This window comes from Mytilus galloprovincialis, chromosome 1 (genome assembly GCF_965363235.1).
Source record: "Mytilus galloprovincialis chromosome 1, xbMytGall1.hap1.1, whole genome shotgun sequence".
NCBI lineage: Eukaryota > Metazoa > Mollusca > Bivalvia > Mytilida > Mytilidae > Mytilus > Mytilus galloprovincialis.
In genome coordinates this window covers 5077375-5090829 of record NC_134838.1, presented here as the reverse complement: position 1 = coordinate 5090829, position 13455 = coordinate 5077375, and the positions used below count along the sequence as shown (strand labels likewise).

General features: G+C 33.6%; 1 protein-coding gene across 1 annotated transcript in view; it reads left to right on the top strand.

The window, feature by feature from the left end:
- The first annotated feature begins 774 nt into the window (after positions 1-774).
- The window catches only part of LOC143063562 (tafazzin-like), a 32072-nt gene continuing 19391 nt past the window's right edge, over positions 775-13455 (top strand). Inside the window, exon 1 of the mRNA XM_076235781.1 lies at positions 775-996. Within this exon, the coding sequence (XP_076091896.1) occupies positions 837-996 (160 nt within the window). The 5' untranslated portion in view covers positions 775-836. The remainder of the gene's footprint in view (positions 997-13455) is intronic.

Sequence of the window (13455 nt, the reverse complement as noted above, 5' to 3'; positions counted from 1 at the left end):
ACATTATCTTATACATATTCTTCATATTTAAAAATTAAAAAAAAGAAGCTCAATCTCTTTCTTTTTCACAAATGTTAAATTTCTTCATCTACCAATATACTAATATAAACTTCACAATCTCTTTCTTTCTCACAAATGTTTCATTTCTTCGTCTATCTGTAACCATGGAGACATTGAAGATGAACTTCACTTTCTTTTAAAATGTTCCTCCTATAAATATGTGAGAGATAACCTTATTAAAAAATTAAATAATGTTCTATTGAACAACAAATTTTCTTCCTTATTATATAACTTGCTTATATCAATTCTAAATAGTAATTCCCAAACAATATTAAAAATTGTTGTCAACTATTTGAATGAATGCTTGTTGGTGAGAAACTCATTATTAAAAGGTACTTGATTTTTGTAATAATGTATATGCTTCTCATTTATTTTTTATATATTTCTCTCATAATTATCCACTGTCACTCCTTCATTGTATATATGTTATTGTAGTTAGTCTTTAATTTGTTGCCATAACCATTTATTGTCAATGTGTTAGTGCTAATAAAGTCATCTTATCTTATCTATATAATAAAACATTTTAATAAGACATATCTGCTCGTATATTTAAAAAAAACCATTACATACAAATTTCTTTATATCTAATAAAAAAAAAATGTTTTCTTGTCGCTAAATAGTTTTCTTGTCGCTTGTTGTCGCTAAAATAATTTTTGTTGTCGCTTCTTGTCGCTTGTTGACGCTTGTTGTCGCTAATTAGTGAGACCCCTTACTGATCATGGTTATGCAGACGCTTGTTTTTCAAAAGAAGGGTCAGCCTTTTGACCCTCAATAACATGCCTCAGAAAAAGAATATATGTAATACAAATAACTTGTATAACATAACCCCAAGTAGGGAGACATTTTTCCTGTTTAAAGACCGACCATCTAGATTATGGAATTTAGGCGCAAGAATTGCTTGCTTTGTAGTCGTTGGTTACAGCAAAGTCTGGGCAGGTATAATAAAGTTAACTATAAGTGTTAATGGAGACCCTCATGGTTATTCAAGGTCTTAAATCCCCCCCCCCCCTAAGTGTTACTGGAAACCCTCATGGTTACTCAAGGTCGTTAACCCCTTCCCCCTTCCCCCCCCTTCTACGTATAGTCAAAATAATAATGAGGAATGAAAGGCTTTTCTATATTTTTTCTTGAATGCCTTACATTATCACAGGAAGGCGTCAAAGCAAAAATTTAAAATAGCCTTCAAAGGGGGTAGTAATGCCCTTTAATGCCAGGCATCAGTCATTTTGGCTACCATGGCATTAATAGCGTCAAATTGGTTAAAATTCTTTAAAGTCATAAGAAACGAGTGACCGGTGAAAAATATTGTTCTTCCAATTCTTGAACAAATGCATACAAACATCATAAACTTAGTCTTCTGTGCACGAATTTATTATTTTTTTCGTGTAAATTTCGTATAAGCGTTATTTTTTTTTTCATTCGGTCAGTGTTGTAGTGAAAATATGGCAGGTAATTAAAGTTCGTGTTTTGAAGCCAAAGTTTTACGATTGTCACCTGTTTGTCAACAATTGACAAACAAATCAACAAAAAAGCATGGAAATTGAGCACGTGTTTAACATGTAAATTCAGATAATAGTTTATTTTAAGTACATCCAGGCGTATTGTGATCACCGGATTTTTACGAGATGGGTCACACTGAGGTCACTTTGCATACGGAAAATATGTCGGGGGGGGGGGGGGGGGGGGGGGGATTGCTTCTTCCAGGAAGCAATTAAAATAAAGTAAACTTCTTCTAAATATGAATAAATTAAAGAATTTTCTTCAGAAAAAAGTATATGTACATAAGTTTTACAATGAAAACTATCCATTGAGTTATAAAAAAACGTATGCATTGTTTTTTTTGATTTGAGGTTTCTTATGACTTTAAAATATCCTTATTGTGATTCGTCATATAATTATCGTTACCGTCATTTTTGGAGAAAAAAAATAATGTGATTCGTCAAAATCAGTCAATGCATGTTTTGTTTGTCTAAAAGAAAGCAAGGACAGTGCGGTGCGTCGACACTGTCGCATTTTGCGATTTTTTTGGGGAAAGACGGCTTCAAGCCGTCAATCCACTATATATTGGTGGGGTTGACCAGAGTGAGATTCCCTCACATCATTCATTTTGTTTTTATTGTGTGGAAAACCCCCAACAAATCTTACTGAGACTGATGAGAAAGAGACACACACATGAACAGACTTTAAACACTTTTTTACACATTTCCTTTCAGTTTCTCTCAAAATTATCATATCTTGAGCTCTCCTTTACACTATTTATATTTGCTGTAGATGATTCAAACATCAACATGCAATACTTTAATTTGTAGGTCAACAACTTTCAAAGTAAACAAAGCCTGTGGGGATACATGAGATTGGGGAGAGAAACGATTTTTTTCATTTTTTTCTGTAAAATTCTGTTTTGAGAATCTTTCTCCAATTCAGGAGCACCTCAATTGATGAGTCATTATCCACTAAATTAAAGGTAATGTATCTGAACACTTAAAATGTGACATTTAGTGTATGATTAGTAGTCTTCCATTAAAACTAAATTTTGTGTACCAACATAACCATTGTAAGGCCACACCAATTTAATTTCTTGTTCTACAGATTTTTGGACTCCAAAAATTGGGGCGAGTGAGCGATTTGAAAATTTTAATAAAAAAATATTTAATTGCAAATTTTTGAGGCGAAGCTTGAAAAGTAAAGGCGAGCGATTATATTTTTTTTTTGTAAACATAAAATAGTAGGATTTGACAATATTAAAACTTGATTTATCACTTGTACTTTGACATTTCTTTTATTTATGAAGTATTTTTTCCCCTGTTTACCAAGAAATAATTGAATAATTAAATCTGGTCTTTGTATGTGTGACTGACAATGAGACAACTCTCCATCCAAGTCATAATCAGGTTGGGAACAACCCCTTAATGTTATAAATATCCCTTTTAATGAGGGGTCAATACAACTTTATAATATATTTTTTTGTAAAAAACACTTTTTAGTACAAAAGGGCTCATATTTTCCCAAAGAATCATTGTCTATCTGGTATTAAATGGTCCAAGAATTTTGTAATATTTCTGGACTTTAACCATGTTAACACATTTACTTTAACAGTTTAATATTATTCAAAATAAGTGGACCCCTCTTTTAGAAAAGTTATTAAAAATATGTTGTATAAAACCTCTTTTTGAGTAAAAAATTCTAAGTTATCAAAGGTTTTGTATAGTAGCACTTTACAAATCCTTGGTATTTCTATTTTCTTTTCTACAACAGTAAACATGGTAAAATGACCCCTTGTCTTAAAAGAGGGGGGGGGGGGTATTGTTCCCAACCTGATAATAACAAACACAGGTCAAAGTACGGCCTTTTACACAGGGCTTTGATCAATACCATACAGCAAGCTATAAGGGACCCCAAAATCATTAGTGTACACAATTCGAACAGGAAAACCAACGATCTAATTTATATATCCAAACGGGAAAATACCAATGCACCACATCAACAAACGACAACTGCTGAACGACAGGTCCCTGAATCAATCAGGACAGGTGCATAAACAGCGGCTATGGATAGTTTTGTTTCGCCAGCATACAATATACCGGTAATTGCAGTTGAAGGCAACTGTTTCAGAAGTTCCTTGTATTTTATTCTAACAATGAACATTTTGTGATAGGGAATATAAGTAGGGGGGAAAGAAACCTATGTTTTGTTCTGTATAGGTATTTCCGCTGTTATATTTGGGAGCACTCCAACTTGGGATTAATTGGTTTCACAGATATGTACAGTGTGGTGGGGTGCTAATAGGTTTAAAATCGTTATATACAGGTTTAAAAGATTTTGATCTAAAGACAAACGGTGCGGGAAATGGACACGATTACATTTACGGATGCAGGAAGCGGGAATATAAAAAATTAAAAAAAAAAACTGTTTTGAAAAAAATAGGTGCAGGCGGGTCTGTCGAACAAGGAATTAAATTGGTGTGGCCTAATGGTAAAAAAAAAAAAAAAAATATAGAAATGTTACATTTTGTAGTTTACACCTATTTATTCATGAAATTTACAAATATTTCAAAATGTAAGATCTGGAAACAAGCTTCACACAGCTTACATCAATCAATGACATATTGTTTTTATTAGTACCTGTATCCCTGTGATGAGAGTTGTAACTGGGAACTTTATCAATGGAAATTTAAAACTGAATAGATTTTTCGGTCCTAACTTTCTTAAGAAAAAAAAATAAAATCTTATGGAACTGTCACAAAAAAATGGAAAATGGCCCTAGCCTGCAGTTCAGTGGTACACAATTAAGATTTCAAAAAAATATTGTACCGTAGTTGGTGTTAAATGACAGGATTCAGTTGAATTTTAGATAATTAACTATCAACTTTAATTGAATGTTTAGATTGAGAAGATGCAGATCTCTTCCATTGGTCCAAATAATGAAATTGAATCCTAAACTAAGGAAACGAAATTACATTAAACAACAATTGATTTCAATATTGTCAACCTTTCTAAATGTTCTATAGCTGTTCTTTTTTTCATTCTATATATCAACGACCATGACGACTATCAAAATATACACCCCCCCCCCCCCCCCCCCAAAAAAAAAAAATAGAAACAATGGCCGTCTTTCCCCTCAGAGCTATTCAGCTCTTTGATTTATTCTATCTGGCGACAAAATATGGCTGCTGGCGATATTTCAGTCGCCAACATTTTCCTCATGTAAAAATTTTCATTTCTTGATCTTTTAAATTGGTAAAATGAATTGTACAAAATTTTACCTAGTGACAAGTTTATGACTTTGTTTATGACCCCAAGCTAATTAACGGCTACAACAGGTGCCATAATCTGTTGTTACAGGTAATCCATTTATATCGTTAATTATCAACTTGTTAAAAAACATTGTTTTACTTTTTTTCCGTAAAAAAAAATGGCAAATTCAGACATAATTTGTCTTTGACTGCCATCAGTTTTGATACAAAAATAACAAAACTGGCCACCATTGTTGATCATATTTACTTCTTCTACGTACTGTGTATAATGCTCCAAATAAGGAGCAAACCCGAATAAAGAAAGGTAATTCAATTTTACTTTTTCCTATGATTGAGACTAACTACAGAAGACATGTCTAAGATATGTCTACATACTTTTGGCTTTAGAATTTATATGTTTAGGTCTTTTGAGTTATGGGAAGAGATAAAGAGCACCATGTATCAATCAGTACAGCAGATATAGGTCCTAACCAAGCGGGCGTGATCGATTTTGAGGAACCATGGTAGCGAAAATCTTTGTTTTGTTAACATAAAATCAATGTGTACTTCAATCAAAACATAATTGTTGTTTTAAGAAATGATTTGGTCGTAGGTTGATGATTAGAGATGTCTCATTATTTTCCCAAAACAAGAACGATTACTAAAAACATGTGCAAATACTTGTCAAAGAAGGTGGCACTCGTCTCATCCTATATAATTCTATATTCATTGCAACTCTTTTTCCGATAGAAGGCCACTGTGCGTGTGTAATAAGTATAGTTGTATCAATAATTGGCGTCGAAATCTTTCATGCATATGTTTTTTCGATATTTTATTCCAAAAGAAGCGTTGTGTACTGTGTTTAGCTGACCACATAAATCCTTCTGTACAGTGCATAGTTAAGTTGCTATACACCGTACACAAAAAAAAAATATTTTCATACTTGTTTATTACCCAAAACGTTTCAAGGAATGAGTAATCACAGGTAGGTTTATTATTGGTACATGTATGTAACTATTACTTTTGCCATGTATTAGCTTTCTTTCTCATGTAAAACATGTAAATGTCTCGACAATTGTATCTACCGGTAATTGAAAGTTGGTGTTGACATTCACAACTATTTGCACATTTACAAGTTAATTGTTCTTATTAGAATATAAAAGTTGTCTTATAAATAGGAAAAAATCAATGCGAAAATTATTTTGGAGCAGGAATTTCAGATGTTCATGATGTTGAGAAATGTACACTGAATGTTGATAAAACAAAACAAAGATTTTCGTTACTGTGTCAGTTCAAAATCGATCATGCCCGCTTGGTTAGGACCTGTATCCGCTGTACGATGATACACGGTTAAGAGGGTCTTAGTAGCAGTATGGTGTCTGGAATTTAGCACGAATATATACATGTTAACGTTGTTACTTGACTTATGTAATTATGACATTACTTATATAGAAATGGCTACCGGTAGACGTTAGAATAAACACGATCTATACACAATATATTTTCTCTACTTTACACAACATTTATGGTGCCGTGACTGTCGGAAACAATGGAATCAAAGTTAAAAGCAGTATGAAGAGGACAGAGGGCAAGTTACAAAGTTATTAAAGAAATTTGATGAGATTGAAAAGAATTCGTACTTAGACAAAGACAATGTGAAATTAATTTCGGATGCAATTGAACAAAAACAGAGGACTAAATTGTGGATTTGAATGAAAAGATACTGGATTTACATCGGAGGAGGATGTAGCAGAGGAAATTCAAGAGTCTGATGAGTATATGTTTAATTTAGAGTCTAAACCTTGGAAAATTAGAAAAATTACACATTCTGATTTACTTTCTCAAAATGTCGCATCAACGTCTCTAGATCCAAATGCAAACACTTTTACACCATCTTACCCAACAAATTCATCGCTTACCAATGCCAATGTTATACACAGCAATGAAACTGAAATTAATGGACAACCAACCCATTTTGACAATTTTCGCTTTATGCAAAATTCCCATCGTGACTTGCAGTCTTCAAATAATTTGTACAACCAAGGCTTTTCTTCGGAATCAAATAGCAGTCAAAAGCACAGATTACCTAAACTAGATTTACTGCACTTTGATGGGGAAATTTTACTATGGCAAACCTTTTGGGATCCTATGAATCAACTATTCATTTCAACAGTACTTTGACCAAGATACAGAAATTTAGTTACTTGAAGGCCCAACTCCATGGTCATGCCGCCCAAACTATTGAAGGTTTCACACTGACAAATGCCAATGACACTACAGCCGTCAATTTACTCAAAGAGCGTTTTGGATCACTCCACAAGATAATTCATGTCTACATGAAAGCTTTAATGGATCTTGCTTCACTGACAAATGATTTAACCAGCCTAAGAAGGTATGGAGACCTCCTAGGTCTTACGTAAGAGGTCTTGGCACAAGAAATGTATGGCGTGCTACCAGTACCTATAATTATTAGTAAACTACCAGTAGAAACAAGAAAAAGTATTGCCTGTGAATATGATAGCGATCAAACAACCTCAGAAAAGCCATCACAAAAGAAGCGAGAATCTTGAAGCGGGACAATTTACCGACCGCGACCGTCTACATACTACCGCAATATTTCTGACCGAAGCTCGTAATAAAACAGCGAAATTTCAATACAAACAATTCATGTTTCAATGACAAAAAACGTCCATGCATCTACTGCACTGGTGTACATTTTCCGGGAAATTGCACGATAATTTCTGACGTGAATGAAAGCCTGAACATAGTAAAGCAAAAGAAAAAATGTTTCAACTGTCTAGGAAACCTGTAGTGACGGTGTTTCCGAGTGTAAATCGCGTAACCGATGTAAGAAATACAACAAGAAACATCACACCAGTATTTGCGGGGAACAAGCTACAGATAGAAAAGGACAGGACAGCAAGGAGAAATCAACCATTGTAAGCTTGGTAAAAACAGAAGAACCAGAAACCGCAGTAATGTTTACCTCACAACACACAAGCGTTTTATTGAAAACAGTTATCGCACCTATATCATACGGGAAACATATCACAGAAGCTAGAATTTTTTGACGAAGGTGCCCAACGTTCATTCATCACTCAGAGCATAGCCAAAAAATTACAGATAAGACCAAGCGGAAGGGACACAATTGAACTGTCAGCTTTTGGAGACAAGGAAAAGAATAAACGCCATTTGGATACAGCAACCGTTCAACTACAAACTGACAAAGGTAATGCATTGATTGTTCCAGATATTGCAGTCCCACTTCAAAACCAGACAAAATACCTTACACACAATTTGCCATACTTGAAAGATTTAAAGCTCGCACATCCTGCAAATAACGCTGATAGCTTTAAAATTGGAGCCGATTATTATTGGGATATAGTTCAAGATCACGTGATTAGAGGGAATGGACCTACAGCTGTAGCGTCAAAAATTGGTTACTTGTTATCTGGACCCGTAATAAGAAACAGAAAGAAATCCATTCCTTAATCAGTTCTTTTGAATGTTACTTCACACCATGCAGAGGAAAGCGAGATCGAGAAATTCTGGAATCTAGAATCATTAGAAATACGTTCAACACAACAGGACGATGAGGAGAGTTTTGTAAAGACTTATCAACAAGACTGTATGAAATTTGAAAATGAGCGTTGTTCGGTTAAGTTGCCATGGAAACATGATCATCCAGACTTACCTTCAAACATCATGATCGCTTAAACAAGAACAGAAATCACAATTAGAAGACTAAGTCGTGAACCACATTTATTAAGAAAATATTCAGAAATTATTGAAGACCAAATGAAGAGGGGGTTCATAGAGAAGGTAAATGATAAAAATGACAATGGTAAAAGCACTCGTATACCATATCATGCCGTAAAAAAGGATTCGACAACAACACCAATTCGTATAGTCGACTGTAGCGGTAAAAAGTCGCCATATCACGCAAGTTTGAATAATTGCCTAATGTCAACTCCGCCAGACTTGAACGACTTGACAAAAATATTAATGGGATTTAGAACCAAGAAGTACGCAATAAACATGGACATAGAAAAGGCTTTCTTACATATTGGATTAGATGAGAAAGATCGAGATTTTAATCGCTTTTTATAAGACCGCAAAATTTGAAAAATTTTTCGTCGTATATTGCTATCATGTTGGCGTCGGCGTCGGCGTCGTCGTCGTCGTCGTCGTCGTCCGAATACTTTTAGTTTTCGCACTCTAACTTTAGTAAAAGTGAATGGAAATCTATGAAATTTTAACACAAGGTTTATGACCACAAAAGGAAGGTTGGTATTGATTTTGGGAGTTTTGGTCCCAACATTTTAGGAATTAGGGGCCAAAAAGGGCCCAAATAAGCATTTTCTTGGTTTTCGCACTATAACTTTAGTTTAAGTTAATAGAAATCTATGAAATTTTGACACAAGGTTTATGACCACAAAAGAACGGTTGGGATTGATTTTGGGAGTTTTGGTTTCAACAGTTTAGGAATTAGGGGCCAAAAAAGGGCCCAAATAAGCATTATTCTTGGTTTTCGCACAATAACTTTAGTTTAAGTAAATAGAAATCAATGAAATTTAAACACAATGTTAATGACTACAAAAGGAAGGTTGGTATTGATTTTGGGAGTTTAGGTCCCAACAGTTTAGGAATTAGGGGCCAAAAAGGGACCCAAATAAGCATTTTTCTTGGTTTTCGCACCATAACGTTAGTATAAGTAAATAGAAATCTATGAAATTTAAACACAAGGTTTATGACTATAAAAGGAAGGTTGGTATTGATTTTGGGAGTTTTGGTCCCAACAGAATAAGGGGCCCAAAGGGTCCAAAATTAAACTTTGTTTGATTTCATCAAAATTGAATAATTGGGGTTCTTTGATATGCCGAATCTAACTGTCATGACTGTGTATGTAGATTCTTAACTTTTGGTCCCGTTTTCAAATTGGTCTACATTAAGGTCCAAAGGGTCCAAAATTAAACTTAGTTTGATTTTGACAAAAAATGAATCAGTTAGGTTCTTTGATATGCTGAATCTAAAAATGTACTTAGATTCTTGATTATTGGCCCAGTTTTCAAGTTGGTCCAAATCGGGGTCCAAAATTAAACTTTGTTTGATTTCATCAAAAATTGAATAAATGGGGTTCTTTGATATACCAAATCTAACTGTGTATGTAGATTCTTCATTTTTGGTCCTGTTTTCAAATTGGTCTACACTAAAGTCCAAAGGGTCCAAAATTAAACTTAGTCTGATTTTAACAAAAATTGAAATCTTGGGGTTCTTTGATATGCTGAATCCAAAAATGTACTTAGATTTTTTATTATGGGCCCAGTTTTCAAGTTGGTCCAAATTAGGATCTAAAATTATTATATTAAGTATTGTGCAATAGCAAGTCTTTTCAATTGCACAGTATTGCGCAATGGCAAGAAATATCTAATTGCACAATATTGTGAAATAGCAAATTTTTTTTTTAATTAGAGTTATCTTTCTTTGTCCAGAATAGTAAGCAAGAAATATCTAATTGCAAAATATTGTGCAATAGCAAGATTTTTTTTAATTGGAGTTATCTTTCTTTGTCCAGAATCAACTTAAATCTTTGTTATATACAATATACAATGTATATTCACTTTTTACTACCAACTGATAAATTAAAATAATCTTTACCATTCAGTGATAACAAGCAGTTTTTTTACATCTTATTTCCTTATCTTATCTAAAATGTTTTTAGATAATGTATGTTGGACATTTGCCAGACATGACTATGATGTCATTTTCTATTTTTATTTGCCAATAACTTTATGTAAATAACTTCATTGGAAATTTGCCAATATAAAATGTTGCTGATGAAGTTTTTTTTATTGTTTTATACAATAAACAATGTATATTCACTTTTACTACCAACCAATCTTTACCATTCAGTGATAACAAGCACTTTATTTTACATTTTAATATTTTATGATGTATTTAAAAGAGTAGTTATTGTTGCAAACTCCATTAGAAATTTGAATTGATATCAGTTTTGGAAAAAGGGAAACGGGGATGTGAAAAAATGGGGGGGGGGGGGGGGGGGGGGGGGGGGGTTAAATTTTTCTCATTTCAGATTTCATAAATAAAAAGAAAATTTCTTCAAACATTTTTTTGAGAGGATTAATATTCAACAGCATAGTGAATTGCTAAAAGGCAAAAACAAACTTTTAAGTTCATTAGACCACATTCATTCTGTGTCAGAAACCTATGCTGTGTCAACTATTTAATTTTAGATTTAAAAAGTTTGAAGAAGAAATCTTTAATTGTAAAATTTGTAAAATCTTGACATTTGTTTTGTGTAAAAAAAAACCATGTAATGTCAAAAATTTGATCACAATCCAAATTCAGAGCTGTATCACGCTAGAATGTTTTGTCCATACTTGCCCCAACTGTTCAGGGTTCGACCTCTGCGGTCGTATAAAGCTGCGCCCTGCGGAGCACCTGGTTTTGGTTGAGCAACACAGATAATCCCAGCAGTACTCTTACAACATATTGATTTAAATCTATTTTGTTTGGTGCAACAAGTTCACCGTTCATCCTAAATGCAACACTGCTTAAACACTTGGATGCATGCGAAAAGTAAAAACACAAACATACTGAACTCCGAGGAAAATTCAAAAAGGAAAATCCAAAATCAAAAGGCAAAATCAAAAGTCCAAACACATCAAACGAATGGATAACAACTGTCATATTCCTGACTTGGTACAGGCATTCTCTAATGTAGAAAATGGTGGATTGAACCTGGTTTTATAGCTAGCTAAACCTCTCACTTGTATGACAGTCGTATCAAATTCCATAACATTGTCAACGATGCATGAACAAAACAAACATACTCAAAGAGTAAAAAATGTCAAAAATAGGGGTACAGCAGTCAACATTATGTTATCATCTTAATATCACTATAAAAACAACAAATGAGCGTCCTGGTATGGTGGATGGTGGGAACGCTTTATAGGAATTACAAAAACTTGTTTGAGGAAAACATTAGGTAGATCTTACGTTACCATGGATACACTTCAAACAATTCTGACAGAAATAGAAGCCATCATTAATGATAAACCATTGACCTACGTATCACCGGATATTGAGGATAGTAGCCGTTAACTCAGTCACACTTCCTATAAGGAAGAAGAATAACTTTAACGCCGTATCCACAACCAAATATTGAGTACATTGCCGTGAATAGTGGAAAACAAGAACTGCATAAACATTTGATTAAACAGTTGAGTTTAATGGAGCATTTTTGGAACCAGTGGAAATCCGAGTATATAACGACGCTAAGAGAGTTTCATCGCCAAACAGGAAACAATTTAGAAACTATTCAAGTTGGAGATGTAGTGCAAGTCCAAGATGATAAATTACAAGTCCATAAAATATGATTTTAATTTTTTTTCTTTCATATTAGTTTTGAAGCTATTAATTTTTGGTAATGGTGAAGATAGATGATTGATGTCTGGGATCATTTCAAGAATTGACTTCATAGAGCCATACCAAGATGGTTATATACATGTTTATGTTGCTACTTGACTTATGTAATTATGATGTTACTTTTATAGTAATGGCTAGAATGGTTAGAATAAACACGATCTATGCAACACATTTTTATCTACTTTACACAACATATGGGTAAGGTGGGTAGGGTGCCTTGGGCATCTTTTCTGTATTCTTTATTTTTAATACAATTTTTCACTATTCTGCAAATTTAAACACCTCTTATTCTGTTTTCTTCATTCAAAAACCCATTTTTTCTATTCTTTTTTTTTTTAATTTAAAAACATTTTCACTAAATTCTGTAGCATATAAGACCATAAGCTTATTTATATTCTTCTACATATGAAATACTGACAAAAGAAATTAAAGTACACATGTTGTTTTGTTGTATGTATATAAACCCTCTGCAATAACTTACTCAGTATTACATGTTAAATGATGTAAAGTGCAGGCTGAGTGCATAAGAAAATTAAATTTAGTAGAAGAAATAAAGACTCTAGCTGGTTCTAAAGTTGCTCCAAGTATTCCAAACTGGCGACAAAATGTAGGCGCTGGCGATTTTTCTGGCTCCAACTTTTTGGGAGCCAGAGTAGCCCTGAGAAGTGTACACTTGATTCGATCGTCACACTCCAAAAATTACCGTTAACGTCATTTGGCAAAAAAATTTACTGTTGTTCGTCATGAAGGTACCCCCATTACAACCCTCTTCCAAGACGTCATAATTATTTGGACTAAAGAAGGTATTACAAAATCAACACACTATTACGTACAAATTTATATAAACGAAGAAATTGACGGGCAATCCGACAAATCTATTCAAGTCATCTGAGGTTTGAGTAACCCAAGTCTCTTAATCACTGATTCAAGTAACATTTTTTTAGGAAGGTAAGCCAAAATATAAAGTATATATAAGTGCATTAAATTTATTAATTCCTTTATCAGCCCCTGGGTCTGTAACCTGGTAAAAAGTCCCAGAAATGTACTGGTTTCCCTGTTTTTCACATCAGGTCTGGTCATCCATGATCTAGTCCAAATACCCCTGTGAGATGATAATGAATAATTCATGAATATGCATGAACATTTCATGAACTGTTCATGAACAGATTTCATGAACAGTTCATCATATCTTCATGAACATTTGATGAACAATT